Source organism: Furipterus horrens, unplaced genomic scaffold (genome assembly GCF_987537825.1).
Source record: "Furipterus horrens unplaced genomic scaffold, mFurHor1.1.pri manual_scaffold_3, whole genome shotgun sequence".
Classification (NCBI taxonomy): Eukaryota; Metazoa; Chordata; class Mammalia; order Chiroptera; family Furipteridae; genus Furipterus; species Furipterus horrens.
Genome location: NW_028327173.1, coordinates 5,971,762 through 5,987,753, shown reverse-complemented (window position 1 = coordinate 5,987,753; position 15,992 = coordinate 5,971,762). Strand labels below are relative to the sequence as shown.

The 15,992-nt window shown below is 51.1% G+C and overlaps 1 protein-coding gene across 1 annotated transcript in view; it reads right to left on the bottom strand.

The window, feature by feature from the left end:
* The window catches only part of PEX14 (peroxisomal biogenesis factor 14), a 127,498-nt gene that overhangs the window by 98,243 nt on the left and 13,263 nt on the right, over positions 1–15,992 (bottom strand). The window contains exon 2 of the mRNA XM_090268579.1: positions 10,760–10,807. Coding sequence (XP_090124705.1) covers positions 10,760–10,807 — 48 coding nt within the window. The remainder of the gene's footprint in view (positions 1–10,759; positions 10,808–15,992) is intronic.

The window sequence follows — 15,992 nt, the reverse complement described above, 5'->3', positions numbered from 1 at the left end:
TGCAGCCTTACACAAGAGCTTGGCAGCCCAACAGTGAGACGCAACTTTCAACACCCCCCTCACCCACCCACCCAAGCCAGAGCGAAGTAGAGAATCTGGGATACGAATCAGATAAATGCTCAAAAAGGGAGCCGAAACTTGCCTTTACCTGGCCTCTGCAGACAAAACTGTACAGAAACCTACTGGTTTCAAGACCATCTTTCACCTGCAGCCTGCCACCCGGCCATTCCAGGCACCGGCGACCCGCAAGGAAAGCAAAACCAACCCTCTCCACGTTACTACTCCGTGGACATGGCAAAGAGGCAGGAACTAAGAAAGGACCGCGTGGACATGAGAACCACACTCGGGATAAAACGAGGTTGGAATCTGTCCATCGGGGAGACAGTGTGATGCAAGCAAGGAAGCCGAGGCTCAGAACTGGGAAAGGACCCCACTCGGTGGCACATACAGAGGGATTCGCGCTCACTAGGTAGGCAGCCAGTGCCAACCACACCCCCCCACTGGGCTGCCTCCCTGTTGATCTCTAATTGGCGAGTCTGTGCTGGAGCTGCCAATTACCTTGAGGCCCCCTGTACTTAGTTTACAGACAAAGGGAAGCGGGAGAGACCAGTTAGTAATGAGTAAGTGATGGCCACTAAAGTACATTGTATTTTACAGAGCTGCTTCGGCAGGAAAGGCCATTTGGAAAATAAAAAGTGAAAGATAAAATAAGCTGGAGAAACTCAATTTTCTTCTCCCTTCCTCCCAAAGCCACACTTAGGATAAAATGAGGTGTGTGCAGGTTAATCCTTATGAGGTAAGAAAAAAATGATTAAATACATTAAAAAAATCAATTGTACATTAAACCAAATCCAGGAACGGCAGAAACAAACTCCGCAGCACCTCCCTCCAGTGAAGAGGAGCCCTGCAGCCTGGTCAGCAGGGAACACCCCACCTGACCGAGCCGGCGAGGCAAGGGGAGAAGCAGGAAGGAGGGGAAACGGAGCTGGGGAAGGAGCGGAGAGGAAGATAGGTCTGGGTTTCTCTGGAATAAGGGTATTTCTAGGCATTTCAAGGAAGAAAGAAAATGTCTTATGAATGGGGCTCTGGAGACCAGGCTGAATTCTTCAAAACTCCAACAGAAATAATAATAATGATAGCAATCATTTGATAAACAGAAGTTATAAACCACTTCACTGTCAAATGATCTGCCACCATTTCCACTTATTTCTTCTGTTCATTAGCAAATTTATTAACTGCCATTTTTCAACGCGACAACAGAGAGAAAGAGAGAGCTGAAGAGGTGAGGTTAGGAGGCCTGCCTTTGTCTTCGAGAAAAGCCACTCCTGGAGCCAGGATGGAAACTCCTACCTGTCCCCAGGCCTCTGGGATGCTCGGATCAAAGCCCGCGAGAACGCACAGCCCGAGCAGGGCCATGGTCACCATCTCCTCCACGGGGGGGTGGGGGGGGGTGGGGGGGGTGTCAGGCCTGAGAACCCTCAGCTAACCCTAAACAAACCTCACCGAGCTGAACCGCCCGGCCCACTGGCTTCTCGGTGTGAACTGCAACCGACCCTACTTGGCATCACTTGCTGCAACCACACCACAGTGAAATCTGTGCTTCTGGGAGGAACAGGAGCTAGTCACTCACTTCAGGGAGGCACCAGTTGGCCACGTGTCAGCCTTGGGCCCGAAATCTAAAAAAATAACAAATCCAAAGTTCCCCCCTTAATGTGCTTACTAAATGAGTCACTCAGAACCGAAGATAAAGCTCTGTAAGCCTGGCTGGGGGTGGGGGCGGGGCTGCCGGCAGTGCAGACAGGAAAAACAGGTAATCAACCATATGACAGTGGTGTTCCCAACTGAATAAAGACACGTACCCACAGGGGAAAGTTTCAAAACATCTAAACACTATTAGAGTGGTTATGAACGGCAACAAGATCTGACAAAAAGATTTTACTCTCTTAGAGACGTCTCTATCCTCTTAATTTCAAAGCAAGGGAATCTGCTGCCTTCACTCTGACGGCGAGGGATTTGTGGCCGGGCACGGGGACGCAGATACAGGGTCTACCTGAGGGGCCCAGAAAGCAGAGCTGGAAGATGCTGGACACCGTAGTTTCTTACGTGGATCCAGGTGACTCCCTGAAGACCCACATGGCATCACTGCAGGCGCTAAGAGTCAAAAGCAAACCGCTCACCGGTGGAACCTGCCGTCTGCCAGCAGGAGACGGAGGAGCAGGCAGCTGCTGCCCCCTAGAAGCTCCCGGGGACACCGCACCTCGCTCTATACAGACAGAAGACGGGAAGATCCTATTATCTCGCCTGGGTCCCGTAACCTGTCATTAGTGAGGTACATGGGGGCAGACGCCTCCTCCAGGAACCAGGAGGCCCACATCACCTGTGAAAAATTAATAGGTGCCTTTTCAACAGCCAGGATGCATACAAAAGACTCCAACCAGGGAGCGTGCGCAGGCAGCAGCTTCGGGGTGGCGCGGATCACCTGGCAGCGCCCGCACCAAGGCCAGAGCCCCCTCCCGCCCACTGTGAGGTCCGGAGGCGGGCTCAGCAGGGCAGCCTTTGGGGCCCCGGTCCTGCCGCTCCCCAGCCTGGGAGCCTGCCTGCCCTGGGCTGGTTTCCTCACTGTAAACTGAGGGAAACAGTCATTCTCACCAGCCTGTTAAAATAAAACAAGACGACAAAAATACGGGAACCAGTACCAGGCCAGCACGTCACACAGCACAAGCCCTCCTGGCCTTTGCGGTCAGAGCTTCGAACTGGTCAGTTAATGGGAAAATCAGTTGAAATGGGGAATCATTAAAAACGGAGCCTCGTCTGCATACTTTAAACATTTTACATTAACTCAAAACCTATAAACGAACAGCCATTTGCTAATCTTCTGATGTGGAGCCAAGGACTTCCCTTTGAGCTCGGGCCTGCAGACCGAAGGCCCAGACGCCTTTCTTGATTGAACCCCTCCCGAAACACGCCCTGCGCAATTTCTAAAGCAGAGCGAGATCTGAGACAAATTAGCAAAGCAAATCAAAACGCCAAATACTTCTAGACCTTTATGATCTTCCCCCAGCTCAACTGTCGCCTGCTCGCACCTCAAGAGACGGCAGCGCCTGCTGACCAAAGCCCCCGCCCGCTGCCACAGACCCACTTTTCACGCTTCCGTTTATAAAACACACGGTATCTGTGGATCCCTCTGTTCACCTTTATTTCTCTCTCACCTGTTTACAGCATATTTCGTACAACTGCCTAAACCGTGAACAAATACAAGCAGCACGCACAGGTTCCGGAGGAGCTGGCTTCCTCTTGGTCTGGAGACCGGGCATGACTGGCCAGGGAGCGCCCCGCACAGGGCACCCTGGGGCTGGGAGGGAAGGTTCCCGGAGCCACAAGAGCTAGTGGTTGCTTTGAGGAGTGTGTCTAATGCAAGCTCTTAACACTTTAAAAATATATATGTATTCACTGAGCCCTGGCTGGTGTGGCTCCGTGGGCTGAGTGTTGGCCTGCAAACTAAAAGGTTGCCGGTTCGATTCCCAGTCAGGGCACGTGCCTGGGTTGTAGGCCAGGTTCCTGGTTGGGGGCCTCTCACACATTAATGTTTCTCTCCCTCTCTTTCTCTCTCCCTTCCCCTCTCCCTAAAAGTAAATAAATAAAATCTTTTTTAAAAAATTAAAAATTTGTATTTATTGATGCAGCCACTTCATTGCCCAAGAGATCTGAAATGACTCAGAAACATATACAAAGGACAAAAGGATACACAAAAGGAAAGAAGAAGGAAGGGGAAAAAGACGTTTAACAAACGTTACTTACTTTCCCCCTTCTCCATCCAAATCCACTTTCGGTGAACTGTGGGAAAATTAAACTATTCATACAAATGACCAACTCACGAGCCTGATTCTATCAGCGGCTCCTCCCCACCAGGCTGGAAAATGCGGCCCTGTCCCTACAGGCCCTCTTGCTGTGACATGACTGGGTCACAGGGGACACAGAGAGAGGGAAAGGCCTCTGCGTGGACGCTGCTGGCTGACAGGAGTGACCGCTGTCCCTGAGCACCACCCCACGGACTCAGGAAGCACCACGGGGGCTGCGCCACGAGGGCCACCGCTAAGGCGAGATCACCGAGGTGACAGCAGGTCTTCTTCTCAACAAGGGCAGTTTACCGGGGGGCTGTGAGCTGGCTCCTCGCTGACCCCGATGTCAAGAGGATGCCCAGGTAGATGTACCTGCAGAGTCACTCGGCGTCGGCCCCATCTCTAGACTGTTGGGACAAACTCATAATGGCAGAGAGAAGATTTGTGGGGCAACAAGCACAAACCTTGGTTCTAACTACAAACCGTAAAAGTGAGCGGGGCTGGGAGGGGAGACGGAGGAGCGGGCGGCGGAGGTGTGTCCTCCCCCAAAGCACCGCTTCATCGGCCTGCGGCTTCTCGGGGCGCAGAAGTGGGACTGACTACAAGACCATGTTTTCAAACCCAAATTGGTCTGTGTGGTTTCACAATGGGCCAAAATGTTTTAAATCGAAACGATCCTACAAAACGCAGGGCATAGGGCTGTCCAAAGTACGTGACGTTCAGTGGTCCTCAAACTGGGGGCTCCCTGGGGATTTGCTGAGTTCGCCCCATGGAGCACCCGTCCTTTAGGTCACAATTAAAAAGATGCTTTTAGTGAAATGTATTTCAGATGAGATTTAACAATCGGTTTTAAGCAGAAAAGGGGCCTTTTGGAACGTCCCTCTGCCCTGATAGGAGCTCCGTGCAGCCCTCCTTCAGCAGGGGTGGGGCAGGGCTCCACAGGGACTCTGGGGCTGGGTCTCCGGGAGGGACAGCAGGAAACGGATCCACTGCTTCCGAAAGGGAAGGATGACGCTGGTGACAAGATTAGAGACTGAATCCCCCCGGCACTCAAGTGCTCAGTTCCTCGGTCCCGCTCCTCCAAACTGCGGGCGCTGTGTGGCGAGCCAGCAGTCAGGGCCGCTGATTACAGGAACTGCAGCAGGTATAAAGTGTTACCAGGGAAGCCAGGAGCCCAAAGCATAAACAAAGCTGAATAACTATTTCAAATTCCATTTCTCTAATTATTACTCCTAAGAGTTTCAATTCATCTAATAATTATTTGTAAAAGGATACCTGAAAACTGAAAAAACAACCTCTTCATTTACCTGGAAGAGCAAAGAACTTGAAAGGCACCGCCTAGTCTATTCAATAAACCCTCTCAGTCCATAATAGGAAGGACAAGTAGGAAGAGGCAGTCATTTCAAAATCGGTAAGTGGCCTAGAGATCACAGAGAAGCCACCCAGAGACAGAAGGAGGCTTTTCTCAAGTTCATCCTCCTCCGCATTTAGTTCCAAGTGTTCTCCTCCCCCCGCTGGAGACAGGCGGCGATCTAGGGCACCCTCCCAACAAGGGGCGTCAGGGTTAAGAGGTCAGCATTTGCTTCGCTAAAGATTCTGTGCTGTCGTGGAGAGGGGCGTGGCAGAGGGAGAAAGGGGCCCAGGTGGCAGGCCCAGTGTCTCGGGTCTGGCACATGACAATGTCACCAGCAGAGAGCTGCCCCAGGAGCCCACCCTCCAGCGGTTCACACTACACTTCAGTCCCAAGTTCGCAGCAGTTGTGAAGGGCGCCTCCCAGCACACGTAACAGTTTCAGTACCAAAATCTACAGGTAATTCACTTTTTTAAAATAAATAAATAGAGCCAAGTTAGGACTATCTCTAAAATGTCATCCCCAGTCACCTACATCCAGAAAGACGCCCCTGAGTGGGAGACAGGTGGAAATTACAGTGAGGTGTAAGCAAAACTAACTCTGCTGCAGCCCACGGAAATCAACCACTATCCTTTTTTTTTTTTGGATGTAACTCATCACTTAATTTTTTTCTTGGGATTTTTTTTTTTTGTATTTTTTTCCATTACCATTTAGTCCCCACCACTACAAGTTTTTAAAATAATAATGCTTAATACTTTAGATTTACCATACTTATTATTTTTCCTGGAAAAAAAATAACAATTTCCTGAAATCTCTAAATGGCTAATTCCATTGCCCCATGCTTGTAAAACACTTCGGGAATAGAGTATTAAAATCAGCTTTATTTCCCCACCAAGTGCTCTGAATTTTATAAAATAAGTGTGTGTCACATGGTCCGCATATGCATATATACACACATCCATAATGCACGAATACACACACAAAGCAACACATTGGGCATGCAAATGTTACCCTTAAGAAAGGAGCTGGCGGGGGGGTGGGGGTGGGGGGGACAGAACCACCGAGCCACAGGGAGCCCGTCAGCGAGCGCACCAAAGGACTCTGACCACAAAGATACACACACAGGGAAGCCCTTGCCAGGAACCGGGAGAGGTCTCTAGAAGACAGGCAACTAGCCGAAGCCGTTCTGGAAGAGAAGCTCACGGACCAGCTTCCTGATTTCATCCAGGTATCAATGGCCTTGTGATTACCAGCCTCTGGTTAACTGGCTTAAGGTAAAGAGAAAATCTGTAGGTGTCCAGGTGTGTGTGTGGGGGCGGGGGGGCAGTGAGCTCCCCGGGAAGGCCTGAGATCAAATACATGATGCAGCCCCGCCTGGGGCGAGGTTCTGTCTTAGCCTCAAGGAGAAACCCAAGGACGCAGGACACGGGACACACTTCTGTACTTAGAGGGCAAAACTATAGACACACAGCCTGGATCTGCAAGCAGAGAGCAGCCTTATTTTTAGGAATTCGGCATACAAAAAATATATATTACTCTTAGGGAAGGTGATAAAGAAGAAATTACCCTCATTGCTTATAAAAAATACATTCATGTGGTCTGGCATTCTTTTGGTGGATGGATGCAGGGAAAGGATAGAAATAAACAAACAAATGAACAACAACAAAAGCTCTATACCTTCCAGTTAGAGGAAGAGAAAATGGCAGAAGATTCATCCATTAGAAAGACTTTGGTGTCAAAGAGCGAAAAGCTGAAATTCTAGTTTAGCCAAAACGCATAAGCATTGTGTAAAGCGGGTGAACAACGGTGTTGCTGAAGACTGAGGAACCTGTTGCGTTGAAACAAGTCAGCAGACATGTAAACGAAACCTATTTACTGCCTCCCTCAAATAAGCAAAAACCGTATGACTAAAAGGACTCTCGGAAGATTACTTAACCCCAGTTTCTGTATCCAAGCCAGACAGGAACTGACTGACTCCACGCAGACCATGCCCACCCGTTCTGAAAGGTCGATCGGCGAGGCAGACGTGATCCTGCCCGAGCGGACCCCACCCAAAGCCTGAGCCTGAGCACGTGTCTACAACAAGTGGCGAGAAAACTCGGGTCTACAGGAAATTTTTTTTGAAGATGTTATTTCCTTACTTTCAGAGACAGGGGAAGGGAGGGAGAAAGAGAGGGACAGAAACAGCCATGTGCGAGAGAGAACACCGATGGGCGGCTTCTCGCACGTCCCCAACGGGGAACCTGGCCCGCAACCCAGGCATGTGCCCTGATTGGGAATCGAACTGGTGACCTTTCGGTTCTCAGGCCGGCGCTCAGTCCACTGAGCCACAGCAGCCAGGAACACAGGAAATTTACAGAAGGGCTTGAAGCGGTCTAGGAGAGGCTGGAGTCAGTACTCCATGGGGCTGTCATAACTCTCTGCCGGAGGAGGACGAGTTCAGTGCAAAAAGTAGAAAGAAGAAAGGACAATCAGCCGTTTTAACTTTGGCAAAGAGCTTTGTCGTTAACAATCAGAATTTCCACTGGGAGTTTACAGAATGTATCAAGACGGGTCTGTTCCCCGCTCTCCGGCCCTGAGAGTGATTTCCCCACCAGCAGGGTCAGAGGGCCGGGCTCGTTTTGCTGAGGGGGCGGAGGACTGACAGGGCAGGAGGAGGAGACACGCAGCGTCACAAGTGGGGTAGAACCAAGACAAGGGACGGGCACAAACACCAATATCACTTAGAAACCACAAGACCATACTTCTCAGCACAAAATCACAAGCCTCTGTTTACGGCTCAGAGACGGTAGAAATGAACACCAGACCCTCCTTCCCAAGCAAACAGCAAAAACGGTAACACAGAAGCCCAAATACATCCGCCTTCTGTCAAGGCCGACAGAGTCTCTTCTATCGTAATTCACTTTTTAATAAGGGGGAAATTTTTTCCAAAGTGCTCATCTAGTCCTGGAGACAAAGAATAAGAGTGTTTGCCTTTAGCAACCCCTGCTTAGCCCTTTGACTGGAGAGAACGGGCAGCTCCCATCAGGGAATTTTGCACTCAGCTAAACACAAGAACAAACACAGCCTAGCAGGGGCTCCTTCAGTGCTGAAATACCCCATTCCTCAAGGCCTGGCTTCAGGCTCCACAAAATCCACCCCGAAATACCCCTCACCCCACACCCCACTTCCTCAGCAACTCTTCCTTCTCTGAGTGATGAGGGTTCTCGGCACCTCCAAGCGAGGCGATTCCGCACCAAATTATATACGATTTCGTACTGTTAAAATCATAGACGGCCTTGTGCTGTTTGCTCATTGTTCCACGTATACAAACGCCTTTTCTCTCCCAAATAAAACACACGAACTACTTGAGAAGAAGGCGTAGGCTTATTCTTCAGTCATCTCTTCCTCCCAAGCCCGGGACCAGCTGGCACAGGCGGCAGGGGAAGCCCCCGGGAGGGCGGCTCGGGCTGAGTGCTGGCGGCGCTCCGTGGGTGGGGGCCACCACCGGTCTCTCCCCCCGCACCCTGGGACTCTCTCAGGCCCGCTGCCAGTTCAGAGCAGCCTGTCCTGTACCCACGACCTGCCGCACGAGCTCCTGCGAGCCCCTGGGTGGCTCCTCTGCCTGGCCCCCTCCCCCTGCCGCTCCCAAGAGGCAGAAGGAGCTCACGCAAGGCCATACAGCTCGGCTGGTGCCCTCATTTAATCAGGCTGCTGCAAATGGTTGGCCAAAAGCAATAAGGGCATGACTGAGAGACTGTGGGAGTTTAATATAAAAAAATTAATAAAAAAAGAGGGGTCTACCTTTTAATAGGGCCCTAATTACCCAACTCACAGGATCAGCCCAAATGAGATGGGAGTTTATTTCGGGGTTTTTTTTAATTATTGCTTTTTTTATATATATATAAATTGCTGCTATGTGTTTTCTTTCCTCTGAGCAATTATGCAGCAAGTACGTAAAGAGGGGGAAAAATATTAATTAAATATAAGGTAATTGTAGAGTTGGCCTGGAGAGAATGAGTCTGAACTCTGGACAATCGCAGGCTACGAGGGCTTGAAGACTGCTCGGGGCCTCCCAGAAAAGAAAGAAATAAAAATACAACCAACCACCAAGCAAATGCACGGGGCAGCAGGCAGGAGCTGTGTACAGAAACATTAGCAGAGCGTGGGGGCCGCAGGGCTCCGAACGCCAGAAGTCAGCAAGGCTGCCAGCTGCGCAGGGCTCACTGCTGGAAAGAACCTCCCAGAGTTGGTCCAACCGAGCCCCAAAACGGGCCAGCCACTCTTCCGGAGACCCACACTTCAATCAGGAGATTAAAATTCCAAAAGAGAGTGAGGAAGTAAAGCATCGGAGATGCTGCCGTGTTCAATTTGGACGTTAGTCCAAAGGCAACCACAACCCCAGCCCGGCGGGCACCGCAGCAGGGCACAGCGGCGCGGGCACAGTGGCAGGGGCACGGGGGGAGACACTCCAGCTGCCCAGCTGAGAGGCTGGCCCAGCCAAGTCTCCGCCAGCGCCCACATCACCTGACCTCAAGGAAGCATGCAGGCAGTACCAGAAGAGAGAAATGAAGCCAGTGGGGGGGTGGTGAGGGAGCTGTACTTGCTGACAGGGGACACAGGACAGCAGCAGTCCCCCGAGACCACCCTCTCAGGGCTTCCATCGCCCTGGTCTTTGCGCAGCTCGGCCAAATCCACTTCCCCTGTGCCCCACAAAGTCTGAGAATGGGCGAGAATTCAGACTTGCTCACTCCAGCGAAGGGCCTCACATCACCTCCCCCCAGCTATTGCCAGAAAGAGGGAAGAAAATGGGCGAAAAGACAGGCTCCGCGGGAGAAAAGAAGCTTGGCAGTAGATCCCTAAGCTTGCTGTTAATATCCAAAGAGAGAAGAATTCCTGAGAAGTTCGACGTAAAGCTGGCTCCTCCATAAAACGTGTCTGGTTTGTGCAGAACTGGTCTCTCTACTGAGCCGACAGGACTGACAACAGGCCCCGAAATGCAAAACAAGATAAAAACAGGGCGGGCAGGCGGGCAGGCACTCTGGCTCAGACCCTCAGAGCAAAAGCCCTTTGTCAAGGAAACTGACAATGTGCCTCTTCGCTGTCAATAGTACAAGTAGATACTGCTGGGAACAAATACCACAACTGAACTACTGACTAGGCAAGGCAGAGCTCCCTCCCTTACTTGGTCTTCAAAGGCCACCGAGGTGCTCACCCTTCAGGGCAGAGAATGGCTACTCCAGACAAGCCAGCAGCAACTTGGTGAGACCGAGCAACCTCACTCCAACTCAGCCCCCAAAGTTTCAGGCACCCACTAATTAATATTACTCAACCACGAACCCAGTGGTGTATCACCCACCGGGGTGGATGCTTTTAGTTCCAGAAAAGGCCAGACTTTACTAAAGAGGTCTCACTGGTCCTGGACGCCACAAAGTCAGAAGGCAGAGGTCACTGACGGGGTTAGTCTCCACGCAACACCTGCTTTTAAAGGAACATTACTGATGTAAAGCTGTAAGGCTGCAGGGTTTCTTGGAACTCGCACTGAATTTTAACCATTAGAAAGTGATACACATGTAACCTAGGTTCTTACCAGTGGCTCTCGGGACATCCCATTTTCACTTCCTGGAGAAGAGCTTGGCTGCAAAGAAAAACAGAAACAAAAATAAGGTTACAGTGCCACCCAATGGACATCAAAAACCGAAGACAGTCTACTCTCAAGCAACACACACACACCTCTGTGTCACTTTTCTTGACATTTTTTCACACTGCGGAGTGTGCTGGGAGGGCTACCTGTAAGAAGCAGCCCGAAGAGTCTGAAGCTGCCAGTGAACACGAAGAGACTGCTGGGCTCACTGTCAGCACCTCAGGAAGGCTAGGTTTGGTGTAAGAGGGCCTAAGACTAGCCGCTGACCGGCAGGGGCTGAGGACCATCCCAAATCCACGGAAATAGCCCCGTCCAGAGGAAAGGCTGGAAGTGGGAGCAAAGCCTCCTTTTTGCCACCTCCCCAGAGTGGCCAGAAAGGCGCAGCTAAGGTGCAGGACCAGATCCAGCCACAAGGGGGCGCCCCTCGCTCACACTCAGGATTTTCTCCCAACATCCACGTGGAGCCAGGATGCCAGAACCACCTACCCTGGTTCCTAAACCAGTCACTGAGGACACCGGTCCACAGCAGAAAAGAAAGCCAGGCTTAAATCCTTTTTTTAAATAGAGACACAGGCTGACAGATAAACAGACCAACGGGCATGCAGGCAGCAGTGCGGCCCACTCGCGCGGCTCTAATCCGGTCCGATTCCTTCTCCTCTTGATCTCCCCTCCCCCATCTCACATCTGCCCTCAACCCCTGGCTGATCTTACCAAAGGCAGAGGAAGAGAGACAGACAGACAGGCAGGCAGGCTTGGAGGAAATCTACAAACCTCCAAAGGAACAGAACAAGCGGTTTGAGAGAGTTATGACTGCTTTACCGTTGCTGATGTTCAAGCCCATTTCCAACGCTCTACAGATAATACCCAGACAAGTGCAGCCACTATGTGGGTCTCCGGAGCCAACCTCCAGCCTCCACCCTCCTTCCAGCTAGTCCAGACGGCAAGTGCCAGGCCTCCTGGGAAAAAGAACAGGAGGCAGGGAAGGGGAGGGCCCAGAACACGGAGGGTCCCCAAAGATGTCCTTATGCCAGTTGCCACCACACAGCTGGCACACAGCACAGTGGCAAGGACTCTTTTGTAAGGCAGACCCCATCTCCTCATCCAAAGTCCTGTCTCAAAAGCTCCTTCTTGTCCAGAGACAGGACAGCCCGTCCGCAGGGAACTCACCAGTGCATCTCAGGGAACAGGAGCACCCTCTCCTTCCCTCCCAAGGCCCAGGCAGCAGTAACTCCTGCACTTCAGACCTCTAGCCCAGACCCCTCTGAGTTCCACCTCCAGCTGCTTCCCTGCCTCCCCTTGGACTTAAGTCCAGAGCAGATTCACAGTCCTCTCCCTCTGAGTGAATGGGTCCACCTTCCATGCTAGAATCCACAAGGCCATCCTTGACAGTTCCTGCTCCCTCACTCGCCAGAGCTAACACATTACCAAGTCCTGCAATATTCCTCCCTAAGTATCCATGGAGCCGGTCCACTCACTTCTCTCCACGGGCAGTGCCAACAGTACGGTCCATGCTTCCCAAATCTCCTGCGTGGCCCACCGCAACAGCCTCCTCGTCAGTCCGCCCACTCCGCGCTGCAAACAGACTCTCACTTCCAATGATAACCGCATCATGTCCCCTGCCACCCAGCCCCACCCAGCAGACAACAGCAACCCGAACACAGGAGGAACTTCTCAGCGTGGCCTGCGAGGCCTCATGGCTGCTCTGACGACATCTCAGCGCTGCGTGGGGCCGCTTTCCCCAGCTCTGCCCACAGCAGACGCACTGGCCTCTGCCTCCTCTGTCAGCTGGGCCTTTGCACATGCTGTTCCTTCCTTTCCCTCTGACAGCTCAGCTTGCCCTTCAGATCTCAACTAAGTCCCTTCCTCGGGGGGTCGGTCCCTCTCTGGCACCCCCAGCAGGCTCGCCTCCCTGTTACACACTAACAGCCTCTACCTCTCCTTCAAGGGCTGAACAGAAGTGCAGTTTCACACATGACTCTCAGAGTGACGGACGTCTCCCTCACCGGATCACAGACCTGAGAACTGTGCTTGCTCTCCACCGTGTCCCTGGAGCGAGGACAGTACCAGGCACACACTAGGCCTCCCACAGACACTTGCAGAATGAATGATGGGCAGCGAAGAGGAGAGCCACGGTTCCCACTCAATTGAATGGACCACATGCTAAAGCTGATGATCTTTCTGAGGGCTTCCTTCAACCACTTGGTAAACGCTAAGAGCTAACATTGATTTAGCTCTTCCTTCCTTTAATTCTCATAACAAATTTATGAAATTGTTGCTAATGAGGAAATGGAGGCAAGATCCGAACCTTCTTAATTAATCAAAATAATCAACTTTTGTTTAGACCACATTTTATTAAGCAACAACCTTAATGCTGCCCCACAAATAATAATGTAGGTTTTTTTGACCAGATGAAACAATCCAATGCAGACAGCTTTAGTATTTAGGAGGCCTCATTCTGACTTAACCCAAAACTTTCTTCCTGAGAGATCACTGAGGAACTTCCCAGAAATTAATTTCTCTCTTGAATAGCTAATATTTGTGAGAAGCATAACTTAAAATGGTATGCAGGACCAAGTAAGTCTCTTTCGTCATATACCTTTGTATACCTTTTTAAATTGTGAGCCACTTAAGTGTGTTCTTTTTTAAAAATTTTAAATATTAAAGAAGTTTAGCCCTGGCTGGTGCAGCTCAGTTGGTTGGAGTATCATCCCATAGACTGGAAGGTCTCAGGTTCCATTCCCAGTCAGGACACATGCCTGGGTTGCGGGTCTGGTCCCAGGTCTGGGCACCTATGAGAGGCCACCAATCGGTTTCTCTCGCACATCCATGTCTCTTTCTCTCTCTCTCTCTCTCAAAAATCAATAAGCATGTCCTCGGGTGATCCCCGCCCCCCACCGATGCTAGTTCCTTATATATTCTGCCAAGGCTATTCCAAGGGACTAAGAAGCACATATATGTATGTGTACATGTCCCCACCAGGGAACTTCAAACAGCAACACTCTCCGAATTCCTCGAGGTTTGGCTTCCCCGAGCCTGCTGGGGAGCCACCACACCAGAGCCAGACCTCCGAACTCCATCGCAAGGCTCCTCCGGGAGGGGCAACTCACAGTGCTGCCTGAGGTCAGTCGGACCTTATCCGTGAGCACACAGAGGGCGGCTTCCTGCCAGCTGGGAATTGCCCAGTACTGATTATATTCCAGATAATTCTCTAGCGCATGTTGAAATATCTGCAATCTAAAATGGTCCATCCCCCACTTCCTGTCTCAGTGTCCTCTAGGACAGTGTCTCTTAATGACCAAAATAACCTTCACCCTTATTGATTTCTTTGATAATACCACCTGAAATTTGAAATTCTTCACTGGATAACTAGCTTATTATCTGTCTCTCCCTTCTACACTGTAAGCTCCTTGAAGGCAAGCACTTTACTGAAGGCTGGCCTTCAGCACCTAGAGTATTACTAGTACTCAATAAACATGTGCTTAATGTTTTTTTTAATCTAAAATTTAAAAATAAAATAAAATAAAATAAAAAACAGCCCTGACTGGTGTGGTTCAGTGGATTGAGCACCAGCCTGTGAACTGAAAGGTCGCTGGTTCAATTCCCAGTCAGGGCACATGCCTGGGTTGCAGGCCAGGTCTCCAGTCTAGGGACATGCGAGAGGCAACCGACTGATGTGTCTCTCACACATCTAGGTTTCTCTCCCTCTTTCTCTAAAAATAAATAAATAAAATCTTTAAAAAAAGAAAAGAAAAAGAAAAAGGGAACCCCTCTGTACACATACCCCCAAATGAAGGAAGCAGGGAACAACAGCAGTGTCTTCTCTGTTCCTGGAATACATCACCTGCAACCTAACACACACCTGGCCTCCTCTCAGTGCAATGCTGTGGCCTGATGGTTCTCAATCCCGGGCGGACTCAACCCCAAGGGGCATCTGAAAATGTGTGGAGGTGTTTCTGGTTCTCACAATGACTAGGGAGTCCCCATTTAGAGGGCAGGGGCCTGGGAAGCTAAAGACCCTGCAAAGCAATGAAGAATTGCCCATCCAAACCACCAACAGGCCCCTCAGAGAGCCCAGACCCCCCGCCCCCCGGCTTTAACACACAGTTCTACGTGCTGCTTCAAAGAAGGCAAAGGTCTGAGCAGCCCACCGCCTGCCAGCGCTGAGCCCCCAGGCTCACGCAGGCCCATCGGGCTCAGCGGCCCAGCTTTTACGAAGCCCAAGGCTTCTCAAACACATGCCCCTACATCGACCCCCTTTTAGAGGCCAAGTCTATTTTCTGGCTTGAGACAAATCCTTGCAAATGAAATTCCAACCTGATCCTGGCAATCTTGACAGGGTGGTCTATGATTTTAAAAACAGCAATAACAACAGTAACGGTTTAAAAATCATAGCTCAGGTCTATTGCAAAGGTGTAAGAAGAAGGCTCCAGGGAACCCACAGTCGGGACCCTTAGGGGCCAGACCGCGCAGAGCAGGAAGGGAAAAAGGGCAAAACAAAACCTGCTTTAGAAAAATGGGGGGACAAACAGAAAAGACCCCAGTGGCAGAGAGAGAGATGCTTTCAGCTGAAGAGACAAAACCGCTCTCAGCCCTGCTGCCCAGCGAGCTCTGACCTTCCCCGGCCAGAAGGCGTGCCACGTGCTGACCTTGCTGCACATCCAAGATCCCCCACCCCCACCCCCACCCCCACACACCAGCAGCAGAACAGCCAGGTCTAAGGTCTAGGAGCTCATCCGAACCTGCCAAGCGACTGCGCAGCTCTGGGTATGTCCTACGCCAGTCTGGCCGGTCGTTCTTTGCGGGGAAGAATAAGGTTCAATGCAACAAATACTCTTCTGGGAAGCACTGGTCCAGCCGCAAGGGCACTGACAGCCGAGCGACTGCGGGTGTGCTGTTCAGCCTCTCGGGGCCTCTGCTTCTCTCCGACGCGCAACATGGGAGCAGCACCAGCCCAGACATTCAGGACGAGATGACGTACGGGCAGTTACACAGTGTCACTGCTCTGCTCAGAATCGGCCAACAGACTGCTGCTCTGTCTGTGATGGAGTGACAGGGAGCCTGTAAACAACTAGAAAACTACATAAAATAAATGGCACCATCTGGCTGCAGAAGCTGGACGGCAGGCAGCCCAGGACTGTGATTCCTGACAGGATATAAACAAATAACAGGAGCCCTAAGA